Consider the following 18,479-nt stretch of genomic DNA (forward strand, 5'->3'; position numbering starts at 1 on the left):
AGACCAGTGGTGGATGTAATTTTTAGGCATATGGGATGTCAAAATAGACAGTGATATGAACAGCTATCTAATTTTATTCTTTGGCCTCCTGCCCAGATTTGAGGTGCTGCTAACTATATAGCCTCTCCATGAAAGTGGTGGAAAAAAAGTGCTGGAAATCAGATGTTTCCTGTTGGCAGTGCTCCCTTAGTCCCCGAGAACTAGGTCTTAGTTGGAACTCTGACATGTGGGGGGACTATGGGCCCAAGGGAGGGGGAACGAGGCTCAGGAGGAACAGAATCTGATGGGGCTTTAGGGGTTAGTTCAGGGATATGGGAAGAGATCTGAATTCCCAACATTTCACAATACCCAAAGAGTTTTACAGTGTTATGTTTTCCTGGAGAGGGGAGAGTGAGAACTGTACTGTGGAAGATTTAAATAGCTTGACCTGTCTCAGAGCTGATAATTACCAGATTTCTGCAAGCTAAGTGGAGGAAAATTTTACTGCAGTGTGGAAAAAGATTACAGCACTGCTTATGAAGTCAAATAGCCCCAGATTAAAGACTGGTGAGTTTTGCAACGGCTGGATTGTAAAATCTATCTCAGCCAAAGACATCAATATAGTGGTTTACCTTTTGGAATAATTCAACATTTATAAGCACAAATTGAAATACTGTCCAACAATTCTGCAAATAACTCCTATTTTCAAATGGCTCTTGTAAACAGGAAATATAAGATGCAGAGCAATACCGTGTCCAGATTAAGCCACAACCATATTCTTCTCTCTGCTTATCTAGCATTTGTATCTAGATAAATGGAATCTGGTGGGAGCTTGCTGTATATGAATGTCAGGATGAAAAATTACTTGGAAAATTACTGTAAATTTGTGTTTAAATTTAAAAGGTATTTCATTGAATTTTTCTCATTCAAGTACTGACCCTGAAAAGCTAAGCCATAAACTGTGCAACTGTGACTTCTCTTGGGAATGATCCAGTGAATATCAGTCAAAGGGTTTGATATAGGCTGTTGTAACCCGCTAATGCTATCATGAAAGGGAAGCTGTGTGATATACAGCTTGAAATGGAAATATTGAACTTAATTTTCTTGCAGGCTACCCTGCTAAAGGTTTTATTATCTTTCCTGTGCCATTGTGCTTTATATTCTCTGCAAACTGAAGCAGGTCAAGCTGACTGAGATTCTCTGAGACTTTTTTGACAAATCTCAACAAAGACATCAATTACACTACCAGTCAGTTAAGGTTTGTTGTGAAAATACTGATTTTAGTTTCACGGAAGGACTTCTTAAAAACTATTTGCCGTTAATATGTGATTAAGTTTTGCAAAATACTTGGTAGAGTATCAAAAGAAATTGATTTTACTGCATTTCACCATTCATCAGGCTGTTTTCCTAGGGATACCCTTTTGATTTAAATCAGTTTCTTTTCGCAGTCTCAGTAGCTGATAGGTCTGAAGTCTAAACACAAGTTGTCTTGGTGAGATGTCTGGTTAGGGCCTGCCTTAGATTTTTTTTTTTTTTTTTTTTTTTTTTTTTTTTTTTTTTTGGTGGCGGGGTCGGGGGGGAGAGTAGGGTTGGGTGTTGCTGTCGTGCATTTATTTGCTTGTACGTTCTTTTTTTAGGTCGTCTATATGCCCTGTGTGCTCGTTTTCGAGCCGACTAGCTATTCTTCACCTTTCTCCCAGGCGGTTCAGAAACCCTAGGCTGGGGTGAGCCCTTACAAGGCGCGTTCCGGGCACTCGCCAGCCCTTCCCCGGGGGCCGGAGCGGGAGCGCTGCCCCCCGCCGCCCTCAGCCGTGCTCCCGCCCCTCGCCACGCGCCGCTGCCGCGCCGGGAACGTGCGCCCGCCCGACGCGGCCCCGCCCCCCGCGCGAGGCGCGCCCCTATTGGCCCCGATCCCCCCGTGCCGGCGCTGTTGTGACACGTGAGGGCGGCGCACGTGGGGACGTTATGTAAGGCGCAGGGGGAAGGGGCGGGGCCGGCACGCGCGCGTGCGGCGGGGCCGCCGCGCATGCGGGGTGCGGGCAAGGGGCGGGGCGCGGCCGGTCCGGTTGTGCTCCCTCCGCGGACAGAGGCCCCGGAGGCTGCCGAGCGACAATGAAGCAGCAGCAACAACAGCAGCAGCCGCCACCGCCACCACCCCCGCAGCCTCCCCAGCACCCGTCGCCTCCCTTCGCCAGCCCGGGGGTGCCGGCCTTCCTCAGCAAGCTGTGGGCTCTGCTGGGCGAGACCCCCAGCAACCAGCTCATCACCTGGAGCCAGGTCGGCCACTGCCCCCCTCCCCCCCCCCCCTTCCCGCCCGCGTGTGGCGGAGCCCTCGCCCTCACCCTGCGCTTCGCTCCGGGGGCACCAGGGCCTGCTGGGGGCCGTGGGCCTCGGCGTGCGCCTGAGGAGGATGGAAAACGAGGGCACGGCCGCATGGCTTGGTCGGGCTCGGGCCGGGCCGGGCTGGGCTGAGCTGAGCTGCTGGGGAGAGGCCGACTCGCCTCTCCTCGCTGGCCCTCAGCCTCTGCCGTGTCTCTTCCGTGGAGTAAGAGCTCCGGTGCCCGCCGTGGGGCTGCGTACCCGGGCACCCCCGCAGAGCGCGGGGGGGGTGTCTGTCTGGCGGCCCCGACTGAGCAGGCTCGGGCGTCCGTGGTGGGAAGGGAGGCGGGAGCCGGGGGATTCTGCCGTGCGCTTAAGGAGCCGGCGGGCGGGGAACGCGGAGCTGCAGGGGGATTTCCCACCGCGGGGTGGTGGGTCCGCTAGGAGCGGGGCTTCCCCTCCGTGTGCTGGGGCAGCCGGGGAGCTCCAGAGGATGGGGAAAGCGGCGCGCTCAGGCCTGCTGTTGTTTCCTGTGTGCCGCCCGCGGGGTCGGATCCCGCAGGGGCGGTGGGGAGCGGCCACGTGGGGGATGGCCGGGGGCTTCCCGGGCTCGGTGTCCACCTGCTGGAGCGGCGGGAAGGGGATGGGCCACGGGAGAAGTCGAATTGGGCAGCAGTCTGCCTATAGTGCAGCCAAGGGCGGGCACGTTGGTGCAGTGAGCATCATTAACAGTTATGGTAAATGCTAAGCACATATTTTAATAATAGCTACTTCTTTTTTTTCCTATATGCTGTTTTCAATAAAATCCTGTTCTCAAATTGTATCAGTATCTCTAAGTAATGTTGAGTTAAACTCAACTGAGAACTCCCTATTTTAAATGCTTGAGAAGTAATAAAATATGTTAAGCATTTTATTGAAGATGGTTTACCAGTACTTTCAGCCAAAACTTCCCAAAGAGGGAAGAAGAAGCTCTCAGTAGATTACGGTAGCTTTTCTTTCTTTCTCTTTTTTCTTTTTTTCCTTCGTTTGTTTTGGGGTGGGATTTTTTGTGGGTTTTTGGGGTTTGTTTGGTTTTTTTTCTCTTTTTTTTTGGAGGAGAGATACTAAGAAGATATGAAGATTAATATTGTCTACGTTAAGAAATGCTATTTTTGCTACTTTATGCTTTTAATGGAGAATTTCCAAATTGCTTATGCTTATCTCAAGTAAACACACCAATACCTGTTAGGTATCTTTGTATTTTTTTTTTTTTTAATTAACAGTAAAAATAATTGTTTGAGATTCTGCAAGGCTGTTTCTAGAGGGGAAGGTCCACTCATCAGAGTTGATATTATTAGCAAGTTCTTGTGGGAGGGAAGTATTGGAGTTATGTGTGATATCTTTTAGAAATGCTGTGTTGATATTATGGGGTACAAAAAGTGTACCGAATATATCAAGGAAGAGAGAGTACAGTTACTATAATATTTTGCTTTCCTCCTCTACAAATCTCTATCCTTACACTCTAAGGATAAATGCTATCCGAAATGAAACAGACAGGTTTTTGTCTTCCTGCAAAGTGAAACCACAGTATGTGTTGTCCATGGAAATATGGGTGAGGTATACCAAATTAAGCACTTGGAAGACTGCTCTATGCTGCAGTCATTGGCACTAGGAGTTGACAATCGTATTTAGCTGTGTAGTGAAACTCACAGGCCTTAATGTCTGCACAGCTTTGCTGGAAATGACTGTCAGGGCAACAAGAGCTAGTGGATGTGTTTCCCAGATTTTCATGTGCTAAGCCTGGACAATGTCAAAGTGATGATAAAGTGAGGCACCGCATGAAAGCTGTCTGTTGGTGTCACAAGTCACTGGAGTGTCGCTTGGTTCAGCACCTTCAGTTTGTGAATTTCACACACAGCATTGGCTAAAGTAGTCTGTTCTTGCGATTTCTTTTGCTTCCCCTTTCCTTCCACATTGATTCTCAGCAGGAGGTAGGTAGGCATTACTGGAAGTTTTCATCTCCCTGCCTTCCTCTCAGTGTTAAGCACCTAAGTCCTCCAGTGGAGAGCCATTTATAACATCCTGTTTCTGATGCTCCCTGCTGATTTGCAGGAACAGGCTGTTGTGGTTTAACCCCCAGTGGCAACCAAGTACAACACAGCCACTTGCTCATTTCCACAGCCTAGTAGAGAAAGTAAAACTTGTGGGTTGAGACAAGAACCATTTAAAATTGAAATCAAGTATATTATAACTAATAAAACAGAAAGAAAACACAAGAAAAAACAAACTATGCCCAAAACAATTGCTTACCAGCTGCTGCCCAGTACCCAGCCCATCTGAAAACAGCAGTCGGCCCTCCTGCTGGATAACTCAGCCAGTTTATATATTGGGCATGATGTTCTGTGGTATGGAATATCCTTTTGCCCAGTTTGGGTCAGCTGTCCTGACCATGCACCTTCCCAGCTTCTTGTGCACCTGCTTGTTGGCATCACTTTGGAAGTTGAAAAGGCCTTGACTTGGGGTAAGCACTGCTCAACAACAACTAAAACATCCACTTATTATCAATGTTATTCTCTTAGTGCATTCAAAACTTAGCACTCTACCAGCTACTGAGAAAAAATTAATCCTATCCTACCTGAAACAACGACACCGGCCTTTGGACAAGGATCTTCATATGGTCTTACAGCTGGTTCTTTAAGCTTCTTGGGATCATAGAACTGCTGGCATTTGAGGAAGGCATCTAAGAAGATGCAGGAAGAGTGCTGACATTTGTTGAAGATGATAAGACTTTTTATTAACTACAGGGTGAAAGTATTGAGGATGTGTAGACATAACCTAAACCATTTTGAAGTAGGTAATTTGCATTCTGCTGATTACTTGCCCTGTAGTTAAATGGAATGCAGTCACTGAAGAACAAAGAGCTGATCCTTCTATTTTAGTTGAAACCTGTGGATTAAATAAAAGATCAGTCCTCTCTCACAACTGGCATTCCAGGAGAAGGGGAATCTTGCCTTAGGTGGCTGCCTTTTTGGTAACTTTAAAACCCAGTGGCACATTCAGCTTTTTGACAGCTCCATCTGCTCTACACGCCCTATCAAACCAGTCATGCTTTTATACTGTAAAGCAGATGGGACTTTCAGCTGGTTGTTGGTATTTTTTCCTTGCTCAGGTTCTTTGTTAAGATTACTTACCAAGGCTTCAAAACTATGCTCAAAATTGATAGTATTGTCCTGTAGTGAAACTGTGATAATTGCTGGTACACAATTCATTTATTGAGAAAGCAGTGCATAACAATAGAGATGTTCCCCTACAGATACAGGTAGTGATGTAAATCGATAGTACTCAGTTGCTTTGCAACTGCAATGTTTGTACGCTTTCTGTTTTGGAAAATTGTAGGCAAGCAGATCAGTAATGTACTGCATGCACAAAGGAAACATTCCAATCTGGTGATTAATTTTAAAAGCCTAGTGTGTTTTCTGCTATGGTTCTTAAGTAGCTTAATGTGTCTCTCTCATTTTAGAATGGCAAGAGTTTCTTGGTGTTGGATGAACGGAGATTTGCAAAAGAGATTCTTCCCAAGTACTTCAAGCACAACAACATGGCAAGCTTTGTCAGACAGTTAAACATGTGTAAGTTCCTAGATTTTTGCATTCTAGCACAGTTCTAAATCCTGTATGTAGAAGTTGCGTTATCATTTCCTTTGAGCAGAGGCCTTGTGTTCTCTGGAACTAGGATACTATCTTACCCTCAAAATTGGTAACAGGATAGTTGGAAGAGCATACTTTGAATTTCTTAATGTGGGTTTTGAGGTTTTTCTTTCCTTTTGTTTTTTTTAAAGATGGCTTCCGTAAAGTTGTTGGTGTTGATTCTGGAATTTTCAAACTGGAGCGAGACGGTCCAGTAGAGTTTCGGCATGCATATTTTAGGCAGGGCCGGGAGGACTTGTTGGAACACATTAAAAGGAAGGTTAGTGAAAATACAGTATATAGAAAACCTGTACTATTAAGTATTGATGAATAGCTAAGTTCATGTCAAGTTAACTGCAGGACTGTGAGTGCAAATAAGTTCAGAGTTTATGGAAACAAACTGCCCTGCTTTCATTTATATCTTGAGCTTGTTTAAAGATATTTTGGGGGATTTGACAAGGCTTTTTTATCTAACCTGCTTTGCTGTCATTATAGTTAAGTTTCACAGGTGGCAAAAAAGAGTGAGTTATGTAATATGACAATTTGCAAATGAGTATTAGAAGTGCACAGCATGCTTTGACTTTACCATCAGCAGTATAAGAAACTGCTTGTTTATGTAGTTTGTTTCAGAACAAAGCTACTGTAAGCATTAAACTTTACACCCAACAGAAAATACAGGCAAACCTATAAGCATGCTTGTTATGCTCCTGAAATGTACTCTGCTGTTATTAAGTCAGATGGATATAGATGGCAAATAGAAATATGGCAAATTAAACTGGATGTCATGGTTAAGCCCAGCCAGCAGCTCAGCCCCACACAGCCTCTCTCGCTCACTCCCCCCATGTCAGGATGTGGGAGTGAATTGGGAGATAAAAGTGAGAAGACTCGTAGGTTGAGATAAAATCACTTTAATTAGTAAAGCAAAAGCTACACACACAGGCAAAGCAATACCAGGAATTAATTTACCACTCCCCCTGGGCAGGCAGGTGTTCAGCCATCCCAGGGAAAGCAGGACCCTGTCACATGTAATGGTGACTTGGGAGGACAAATGCCATCATTCTGAACATCCCCCACACTTTCTTCTTTTTCCCCCAGTTTTATATGCTAAGCATGACACCTTATGGTATGGAATGTTCCTTTGGTCAGGTGGGGATAACTGTCCTAGCTGTGTGTGTGCCCTCCCAATTTCTTGTGCAGCCCAAGCCAGCTCGCTGGTGGAGTGAGGTGAGAAGCAGAAAAGCCCTTGACTCCATGTGTAAACACTGCTCAGCAGTACCAAAAACATCTCTGTATTACCACCACTGCAGCACAACTGCACAAGTCCAAAACACAGCCCCATATTTGCTGCTATGAAGAAATTAACCCTACCCCAGCCAAAACCAGCACAGAGTGATGTCCTTGTTAGCACCAGGTTATTGTGATGTGCTTATGACTAAGTAGAGCACTTGGGAAAATGCCTGAAGAATCTGAGTGTACGTAAATGTTTATAACAGCTAAAGCTAAGGTGGTGACAGCTGTATTTCTGGTTTTGGGGTTTTTTGGATGCTTGGTTTATTATGAAGTTAAATGCATATTTTGTCAACATTAGTAAGAAAATCACCAGAAGAGAATAATAGTTAAGCATGAGTTAAGGGAACTGTTGTTTCTGGATTCTAATCTTTTAAAGGTTTCTTCTTCTTCGAGACCTGAAGAAAACAAGATACGTCAGGAAGATCTCTCTAAAATAATATGTAGTGCTCAGAAAGTGCAAATTAAACAAACGACTATTGAATCGCAGTTGTCTCTTTTGAAGAGGTAAGTTGGTTCACCAGTAACTGATCCTTAATGCTGAGTAATTGTGATGCTAGATACTGGACAAAAACCTAATTTTAGGTGTCTCTTTATTTCTGGTTGCCTAATTCAATTATAGTTTTAGGAACATAAATTTCAATAGAAAAATTGCTTTAAAATTAAATATTCTGATATTATTAAAAGTAATAAGCAATGTTGGTGTTTGCAGAACACTAGTAGTAGGAAATTAAATAACAGCTTTAATAATAGTTCCATATAGATGCTGAGGCCGAATATTTAAATCAGCTCTTAATATAAAGTATGCTGGTTTGTGTCTTCAGGTTTGAAATAGTTACTGTGTTTGGTTTGAGTCAGAGTTTGGTTTGTGCAATTTGCATATAATAACTTTCATAGGACAATTAATGTCTTTGCTCATTGTTTTTTATTTTCCTATTGTTTTTGTCCTCATTCCCCCACTGTTTAAAATTGCAGAAGAGTTAATGCCTATGAAAATGTGTTTAGAAATCTAATTTGGAAATTCCTTAGTTACCTCATTGACAGAGGAACAGAATCTAAAATCCAAATGTAAATAGAGTTTTTTTAGAATTGTATTATTGCCTGCTTAGAAATTATGATTGTCAACAGTGAGAGACGTGTGTCACAAATTACTTAATCCTTTAGAGCATGTAGATACAGACAAGATACATGACCATAAGGTCATGCCCTGTAAGTCACATCACCTCAATAGAAGCTGTGTCAGGGCGCCTTACCTTACGTTGAGAAAGTGACAGTGTACATCTGTGGCAGATGTTACCGTAGTTCAAGAAGTAATTTCTCTCATTTCTAGACTTCAGTTCTAGTGACTTGAGTAGTAGAATATTTAGAGGCAAATTTCTTTTGCCTAGGCATAGCCTTTGTTAGAATCTGGCCAGTCTAGAGTGAAAATGATGATATTTGCCCTTTTGAAGTCCTAGACTAATTTGGGTTGAAAGGAACCTCAGAAGGCCATCAGGTCCAAACCGCTGCCCAGAGCAGGGCTTTGACTGAACTGACAGCCAGTTGCTAATGACCTGACAGTTTGTAGAGATGAGAACATAGTGGCTGGTCTTTGACATCCATAATGTCATCCCATCAGTTTAAAATTATTGAGGTAGAAACTGGAGCTAAATCAGAAGACCTGGTCCTCCAGAATACGTTGATAAAGCTAGTGAGAAAATTGAGAAAGTTCAGAATGCCTACCTTCTGCTGTTAGTTTTGTGATGGAACTGTACTCTTAAATTGTATGTTGGACACAGAGCAGTTTGAGGAGTGAGTAGTACCCTGCATCACACTGCATACGAGCAGCTGTTTCTGAAAACTTAGTTTAAGGTTTCCTAAAAACACAAGCACGAGTGGAGTTTGCTTTTTTGTGTTGAAAATTAAACTGCAGAAGAGAGAAGGGTGATCTGTTGTCTTCCCATATTCATTGAAGCTTCTGGTGTTCATTATCTACATCTTAATATGGCATACATTGTTGGAAACAAGGCTCGTGGTTACAGTAGGGCAGTTTTTACACTTCTCAGTAACTGGAGTCCTGTGAGTACTGGAAGAACCAATGTTTCTAAAATGGCAGTGTTTCAGGAAAACTGCCATCTCTGACATGCTCCTGTTGTTTTTTATCACCTAACATGCCCCTTCACTGGAGCTAGTAAAGGTAACTGTTAAAGGTGATACTTAATTTTTAAATGCTGAATGTATGGGTAATGATTATTGCCAAATTTGGGAATTTTATTTTTCTTCCTTTAAAGCAGATGGATATTCTCTGCAGGCCATTTGTTGTGTTTGGGTCTCCATTTCATAGTTACTTTCCAAGGCTGCTTGCTGACTGTGTGACACTCCCACACCAACCTGCAATCTAAAAACACATTTCAAAGGGTTTTAATGAAGCCAACTGATCTTTAACAAAAATTAATAACTTAGTTTTAGTTTGACTTTTAAATCATCATTTTTAAACAGAGAGAATGAATCCCTTTGGAGGGAAGTGTCAGAACTGAGAGCAAAACACTTGCAACAGCAGCAACTTATTCGAAAGGTAAGGCTTCATTGAAGTGTCGTGTGTGCTTCTGTGAGTGCTTCTGAACTAGGAATGCTGTGCCACATTACCTTGCTTTACCCTCACTCAGCTTTTTGTAATGTCAAATCTCTCTTTAATAGAAAAAACAGCAGTGTGGTATATGGTGAACAAATCTTAGTGAAACAAACATTCATGGTATTTTACTGCATAAGCAGAAAATAAGGCCAAAGTCTTGTAAACATTTTCAAAGAAAGAGGCTCAAGAACATCCTACATCAGTCATTAAGGTACCCTTAACATGGTCTGCCCATTTTTTATTCAGGAATCAGATATCTAATTCTCTGTGTCGTGTGATCTCGGGGAAAACTGTCCTGAAGTTACCAGAGGAACAGATAATTGAGTGGAACCCCTCGATAATATGTTAACTTAGATTATTTAACAGTTAGATTTATGATCTACCAAAACTGGTATAAATGCATAGAGTTGATGGATCTATTTTTTTTTAACATACCAGAAAGGGCATCACTGCAAGTAGCCTTGTAGCAGAGACTTAGTGAGTTTTTTTCCCCAGGTTCTTCAAGCCAGAGACATACATTAAAGCTTTAAATTTAAAACATAAGGGAAAGAAGTCTAACATTTCAAAAGGAAAGGCAGCTGATGAATAGTGTTAATTGTACATGTAATTTTTCTGAATCTGTCAAAAATGCCTTCCACCAAAACCAATATTTACAATACAGGTTATGTATATGGACCACATCCCTATATGTCTTCTGTCATTGCTAATTAGAATTCTTCTAATTGTTTGCATTGCTGGATTTCTTTCTGTGTACTGTATGACGTCTTGTAAAAGTCCACTTGCTACGTGAAAAGTCTGTCTTTGACAATTGAATAACTATTTAGATATTATCAGCACTGTTTTTTACCTTGATTTTTAATTTTTCTGAGCAGCTCTGTATAAAAGTTACTATACAAAGGAAGTGTTTTGTTGTTTACGTATAGATTTTATTATTGGCGTCTTCTGCTATAAGATACCTTGGTACTCAGGAGAAACAATTACAAAGTAGAGCAACCAACAATAGTGTTCTCTCCCTTACAGATCGTACAATTCATTGTTACCTTGGTGCAGAATAACCAACTAGTGAGCCTAAAACGCAAGAGGTAAATATGATCTTGAAAACTTGCTGTCTGCTTGATAAACTGACAGGCCTTGTTGATTAGTTACTAAAGAGGTGGTTTTGAAATGGCTTTCTTCCTTCATGCTTTCTGTTGTAGGCCTCTACTTCTGAACACTAATGGACCTACAAAGTCGAATGTATTTCAGAAAATTGTGAAAGAACCAGCTGACAGTAGCCACCGTGTAAGTTTTCTATAATGGGTACTCTCTGTCACGATGAAGGAGTGCAGGTGGGCAGATGGATCAAGTTCGTTGTCATGTGGAGACTAAAACGTAGCTGTGTACTGAGAGCTGTCAACTTGTAGAAGTGATAGGCTGTGTTGTTTCCTTCAGAAGCTAAATGTGTTGATAATCACCATTCACTTTCCAACATAAGCATGTATAAACGGGTTACCTGTGTATTAAATACAGCTTGACATGATCCTGCTGAAAGCAGTTTGCTTTTAAGAATGGTGCTGTTAGAAATAGCACATAAAACATTGCATTGTTATCTGTGGGAATGTGGCATCCCTGGCACCACACAGGGACAAGGGTCCAGTGCGTTGCTCTGCAAGGCAGCATCCAACCCAGCAAAATCATGTTATGTTCCTGTTACATTTGAATCAATCACACCACTCAAAAGTTGTTTTCTGTTGTCCAAATAATGATCAGCAGGGAAATCGTTTAAACAAGTACTGTAGTATGGCACTAGAATTAGTAGCTTTATAACAAACTACTGTTTAAACAGCAGTCACTGTTTTAATATTTTTTAGTTCTGTTTTCTGACAGTGCTAGTGTATTTTTATTTCTGTGCCTGTAGTATTTGCCAAATTCTTTTTCCTGTAGCTGTTATTCTCCAGCTTGTTTATTTACTTTTATGGCTTTTTCTATTAAACATAGATCTGTACAAACTGCTTGTAATCTCCAAGGCGTAGGAAAGCTCTTAGACTTCATTAGATGTGAAACATTTTAGGATACAATGGTAACTGTCAAAATGCTGAAGCTCGTCGTCCTTTTGTGCCTTGACTTTTTTAATAATAATTCTCAGGTACCTCTCAACAGAAATGAGGGCTTAAAACAAAGGGAACAGATTTCAGATGACATTGTTATTTATGATGTCACTGAGGATGTGGGTGAGGAAGAACATCCCATGGCTGATGAAGAAAATCTTCCTGTTACACCAGAAACAAGTGAAGATACCACTTCAGATTCTTCCAAGTAAGAAGTCTCAAGAAGTGTGTGTTGATAAATGGCTTTCAGTGTTGTATAATATGCAGTAACTCAGTTGTCTTAGATAATTTTTTTTTAGTGTAATGGTTAGAATTATTCAGCACTCCTGCACATATAGAAACTTCATCTGTGAATTGACACTAGCTTTTGATTTACTGGCCTCTGGATAGTTCATTGGCTGTTGGAGTTTTAATTATCAGGAGGATAGATGGAAACTAGTGAAAATAATCTGTATTATTGCATTATAGTTAAATATGCTATGTGTTCAAAGCAAGAGTAAGAGAAATCTTCTTGCTTTTTGGTTATGTATACAGACAGGAATGACTTCCTTGTTTTTGCAGGTTTTTGTGGAGAATAGTTTACCTGTGGTGTTTATCAGGTATTGGTGTGGTCTTTACATTAAGCCAGTTAATTTTAGGGTTCTGGGATTTTTTTAGTCCCAGTTGTTTTGTGATTATGTTCTTTCCTGTCTGTACTCTGGTACTACAGAAGTTGTTCATCTTTCAGCTACAAGCAAGTTGAAACTTGGTCTAGGGATTTAGATGCAACTCTCTTCTTGAATTGCATTGGATTGATAGGGCCTGTATTATGCCTCAAGGAAAAAATTAGTATTTGTAGCTTATATTTTAATTGGTATCATTGTTCTTGCTCAGCTGATGTCTGGGAATGCATTCTCTGATAGAAAAGCTTCATGAGGAAAAGGCTGTGGTAGAAGAGGCAATGTAACTAACAGCTACTTAAGGGTTAAGAACCAGAATATGGATGAAAGCAAATTGGTTGGGGCTTGCTCTTGGTCTTCAGGTTTCTTTCCTGGTATGCATAAGAAGGTTATTTTAACTACAAACCTGTTTACCAGGATCCTTTGTTATGGGTGCTCCAGAGCTGATGCTGTTCAACAGGAAATATGCAAAATACATACTGTCTGTCTGGTTTGATGACCTTGTATGCTTTGGTTCACTTTGTACATCCCATCTATATGCAAGCTTATAGTTGTTCTAATGACAAAAATGTCAGTGTTCCTATAGCTCTTTAGTGGTTGTTTATTGTGGTCTGGCACAGCAGTGTCTGCTGACTGAGCTGCATTAATTGTGTTGATCATGACAGAACCGTATCAATGGAAAACAGATATGTAGAGTATCTTTCTGTGTTTAGTATTAAAAAGCAGTAGAAAAGTTTATTTCCTGATAGTAGCTTGAATAGTAGCTTGACTAAAGTGAGAAGTAACTAAACCTGTGGAATAATACCAATTTAAATGTGTATGAAATGCTGTAATTAATTTATCTCCTATTACAGCTGTAGCTGTAGCCGCCATTCTCCTGATATTGTAATTGTGGAAGATGATAATGAAGATGAATATTCCCCTGTAATTCAAGGGGATAAAAGCACCGAATCAGTTGCTGTCCCAGGTAATGATCCAGTCAGCCCCGTCAGTGACAGCACAAGCCCACTCATGTCAAGTGCCGTACAGCTGAATAACCAGTCAACTTCAACTGCAGAAGATCCAGTCTCTGTGATGGATTCCATACTCAATGAAAATGGAGTAATTTCACAGAATATAAATCTTCTTGGAAAGTGAGTAGTCTGGTCTTTTGTTTTTTCAAGTATTAGAACTGATTATTTGACTGAAGTAAAGAGAACTGAATAGCAGTTTCTCCTAAGAACTCTAAACTTACAGGCCACTGTTATTCCAGCCAGTTTCTGAAGATCCTTCTGTTCTAAGTATTTTAAGATGCAACTGCTGATTTTCATTGTTAAGTGAGTGAGCTGAGATGTGTAATCTGGCAGTGTAATGTTGTGGAGATTGCTTAAACTGTCAGGATTTATTTTTGTCACTCCTGCAGGTGGATTAGACCCATTATGTCCAATCCAAGCAAACATTGCATCTCTGCTAATGTCATGTCATAGTGTTATGTTGATGTGATTCCTGTGACACCTATTTTAGAGCACCTGTCTGCTGTACTTGGGCTCTCCTCTAGAGAGGCTAAAAGCCTTCATTTTTTTCCAGAGGTCATTTCTAGTGAAAGACTTAGTTCATTCTAGTTCTGGTGAAGATTTTTAGATGCATGTAGTACATCTGTGTAAAGCTTACTTGAGGATTTCTCTTACTTTGTTAAGGGATACAGCAATAAAATACTGTTTGCCTTCTAGAGTTGAACTTCTGGATTATCTGGACAGTATTGACTGCAGTTTGGAGGACTTCCAGGCTATGTTATCGGGACGACAGTTCAGCATAGATCCAGATCTCCTCCTGGTTGATGTAATTCTGACTTTATTTTAAGCATTTTGGTAAAAGCTGTAGAAAACACTTGTGTGTGTTGTTGCTGTTCAGAATGGATTTAAACCTCAAGCGATTTCTTTGTTCTTTCTTCCCTTTACAAAGCAAAGTTATAAATATTTATGAATGTGAGTTTCTGGAGCACTGGTATAAGTCTCAATGCTCCATCACTGCTCAAGTGAATGCTTAAGTTTCTTGTTGAACAATGTCTTTCTTAATGAAATAATGCTTGTATTTGTTGTGATGTGAACTTAGATGTCAAGTAGATTAATACTCTTGCTTTGAAATAACCCAGCACATCATCTGTTGTCTTCTCAGTGAGCTGGGGTTAAAAAGAGCTTTCCTCCCTGTAGAAAGGCCGTGCTGCTGGCTGGGGGCAGGGTGTTGTCTGCCATGACTTACATGCCCCCTTTCTGAGGTGCTGCTCCCTGTCCATTTGTTCCTTAACCCTGACCTGGGCCAGTGCATGAGGTTACTGGTTCCTGGTGACACGTGACTGTTGAACCTGGTGGAGTGCCTGCTGGCCCCTCTCCCACTTCACTGAGATCCCCTCTAACTGCAGCTCTGCTCTCCACTTACTGAGGACTCCTTCCAGCTTGGTGGCAGTTGCAACTTAAGTTCATCCATATTGTAGACAGAATTATCCATGCAGCGATGTCTGAAGAAATTGGTGTTTTTAAGACTGCAGCAAACTGTGTTAGATGCAATAGTTGTTTCCTTTGTGATCAAGCTTCATGGAATTCCAAACCATCTAGTTGCCAAGCTAGATTTTCATTGTAAAAGCAGTAATTACCTGTAAATAGACTCCAGTCCTCACAGAGGGTGGAATAAGTACAGGGGTTATTCTCACACATGCAGAAGCAATGTTCTTGTATTCTTAATAGCAACATTGAGATACCTAAAACTTCATGTCTTTTGTCTTATTCAGCTTTTTACAAGCTCTGTGCAGATGAATCCCACAGATCATGATCATATCACTAATACCAAAGTAAGTCTTAAATCCATTGCTCAACATATGCAGTAGTGAGAGATACAAAATTCACTTATCTTTTACTGTTTTCTTTACTGGAGTCATGGCACTCATTGCTCTGGCTTTTAAGACTTCCATGAGAATAGGTAGACTGCACCTAAGTTCATCCTGTTGGGCTTTAAACAGCAAAGGAAAAAGCACACTAACTAATTAGTAATGTCCTTTAAAACTTGTATTACCTTGAGGCCAATACCTGTACATTGTACCAGTCTCTTGACTTTTGTATCCACTGAGATTTTGTTACTTGCAAACATGGTATGCACTTTCATCAGAACATCAGAATGATTTCATCTGTATTATCTGGTGGGAAAAGAAACACAGTAATAAGCAGTGGAGCAAAGATGTAGCACTTTGAATTTGTCCTGCTCACTTAAAGCATTCGTTTTGGTTCTTGCTTTATACTGTGTTTCCATTTCATGTTTTCTCAGCCAAGGTATGTTAGTGTGGGTAATACTGATAATGCCACTGCATCTCATCACAAATAAAATACTATTTTTTTGTAGTACTTGGTCAGCTGTGTTCCAGTGGCATTGGAACAGGCTTTAAACGTGTGTTTAAGAGTTTGTTTTTGTTCCCAGACGGAGACAAAGGGAAAAGAAACTAACAAGAATGATGCTGGTCCAGCAGCTTCACAGGAAACGCAAGGTACTAAGCCCAGACCAGGTTAGTTGTAGTGATCTATTGAAACACTTCAGCACTTGTTCTTAAGGCCATCTCAGTTATTTGCTTCTTGTCTGGTTTTATGTTACGCTGATAAACCAATAACCAAAACACAATACTTAGTATATTTGCTTTTTAGATCTTTGGCTCTGCACTAGATACAGAGAAACTGATGTTTTGCAGGTGAATCTGTGCAAATAACGTTATGCATGAACATAACAATTCTTTAAAAACACATTTAAAAATCAAACACCTATTGTGTTTTTATTAATTATTCTTTAAATAAGTGCTCTGGGTTGGATTTAGTTTTTTCCTTCTGCATATAGAAGGGCACATGAATTGATGTTCTGGGCATTTTTTTCCCCATAGATAAGCAGCTGATACACTACACTGCGTTTCCACTCCTTGCATTCCTTGATGGGAACCCAGGCTCTGCTTTTGAGAGTGGGAGCTTGACAGCTGAAACTCCTTCCACTGTTGAGAAATCCCTGGAAGGGGATGAGCTCCTGGAGAGCAGCCTGGATCCTGAGCCCACCCAGAGCAAACTGGTGCGTCTGGAGCCACTGACGGAGGCAGAGGCGAGTGAAGCCACGCTGTTCTACCTGTGTGAACTTGCCCCAGCACCCATGGACACAGACATGTCCTTCTTGGATAACTGATGTGAGGGAGGCTCTGTATATAGTCATGAAGATGAACTATTTATTTAGAATATTGTTTGGTATGAGAGTTTTTTGTAAATCACTGTTTTATGTAACCAGATATGTGGAATCTGAAGTACCTTTCCTATCTTATACAAGCAGTTGTTTAGCTATGGAGTTAGACAAGCCACCAGGCACAGCGGGCACTGCTGAGCCAGGCTGCTGCTGCACTGCTGTGAACGCTTGGTGTTGCACACATCGCTCGTACCGCGGGTAACCCAACACTTGCCAGTAGTGAGCTTTGGTTTATGGTTTCTTATACTTCTTGTCTTACATATGATGACATAAACTAGTAGTGTATGGTTAGGGAACATTGACTTTCTGTATTTTGGGGTTTTTATTTTTTACATTTTGTTTAACACACATGAGGCTTTTTTGGGGTGGGGGGACCAGGACCTGATGTAGGCTTTTTTTTTCCCTGCTTCAGCTGGGAACAAAGTGCCTGTACCTTGCTAAATCTTGGTTCTGCCTTACTTTCACTTCAGTGGAAGTGCTCACACATAGCACAAACTGGGGAAGAGTTCTTGACAGCTGCCAGGCCCCATGACTGCATGAGTACTTTTAACTTGGACCATCTATGCTGATTAAATAAATGTTACTTAAGTGTGATACTTGTTAAGAGTTTTGTCTCTTATTCCCTGTGCCAGGTGGTTATGGATTTAACAGCCTCTTGTTTTCCTATCATAGTAGCTGTGCAAGGTCTGCTGTACACAATTACTGGAAAATAGTTTATCTCCAACCTGAAGGGTTTATTGATAAGCCTCCAAAACAAGTGTCTAATGCAGCAAACTGTTTTCCAGTAGTAGCACACAAAAGGGTGTTCTCTCTTTGATTTCTTGCTGAGAACTCTGGCAGAGCCCCATCACTTTCCTTCCAGTGGAGGAGCCCTACCCCTCCTCCACTGTGTGTCCACTTCTGTACTCATGGAAGCCACAGCTGCTGCAGTGAGTTTCTACAGTTGTGCTACAAAGCCAGAGGGGTTCCTGCACCGCCAGGTGAAGGGGCAGCTGACACTAAACCAAATCATCTCACCTTGAGCTGATTTTAATATAAACAGTAAGTCAAACTGTAACTGAAAATAAATTTTGAGAAACCAGAGCACGAAGGCTCAGCAAAGGGAGAAACTGGGTTTCAGTAACTTCATACATGCAACACAAAAACCACGTTCCCCAACTCCCAACAGTGGATCCAAAATTTCTTTTCCCAAAGGAGTAATCTGGCCACTTGTACAAGGAGTTGAATCCATAGACTGAGCAGTCTGCTCATCTTCTGAATTCAGCAACTTGTTCTTTGTTACAGGACTAAGGAACTGCTGTAGTACAACTGGTCTCCAGATGTTCTACCCAAATGTAAACAGGTGCAGTCCAGTAGGGCAGCAGCAGCTGATGAAGCAGGAATGCAGTTATGGTGCAAGGCACATTTGTGTTTGCAGAGACACAGCTGCCAGCCAAGGGCACAGAACTGTCAGAGGACTTCCCCTCCCGCAGGAGCCGGGGACTCGCTGCCTCACAGGTGTGCTCTGCAGCACTGTCGGCTGTCCTCAGAACCTGACAGTGCGATAAAGCATCCCCAGAAGAGCAGATGAGAATGAACACAAACCCTTGCAATAGCCACATCTGGCAGCAGTATGAGACATCAAAAGTCATGG

The 18,479-nt window shown here is 41.7% G+C and overlaps 1 protein-coding gene across 2 annotated transcripts; it reads left to right on the top strand.

Moving 5' to 3' along the window:
- Window positions 1-2,012: 2,012 nt before the first annotated feature.
- Window positions 2,013-17,442, top strand: HSF2 (heat shock transcription factor 2). Of its 2 annotated transcripts, none has more exons than XM_032101584.1 (13): window positions 2,013-2,256; window positions 5,798-5,906; window positions 6,116-6,243; window positions 7,630-7,757; window positions 9,729-9,804; window positions 10,882-10,943; window positions 11,058-11,142; window positions 11,987-12,156; window positions 13,462-13,740; window positions 14,317-14,425; window positions 15,372-15,431; window positions 16,052-16,136; window positions 16,503-17,442. In XM_032101584.1, the coding sequence occupies exons 1-13, from the start codon at window positions 2,092-2,094 to the stop codon at window positions 16,790-16,792; spliced, it is 1,746 nt and encodes a 581-aa protein (XP_031957475.1). In that variant the 5' UTR covers window positions 2,013-2,091; the 3' UTR covers window positions 16,793-17,442. The 2 variants fall into 2 exon arrangements, with proteins under 2 accessions (XP_031957475.1, XP_031957476.1); XM_032101585.1 differs by having other exon boundaries at window positions 16,052-16,118.
- Window positions 17,443-18,479: the final 1,037 nt, after the last annotated feature.

The sequence above is a fragment of the Corvus moneduloides genome, chromosome 3, assembly GCF_009650955.1.
Source record: "Corvus moneduloides isolate bCorMon1 chromosome 3, bCorMon1.pri, whole genome shotgun sequence".
Classification (NCBI taxonomy): Eukaryota; Metazoa; Chordata; class Aves; order Passeriformes; family Corvidae; genus Corvus; species Corvus moneduloides.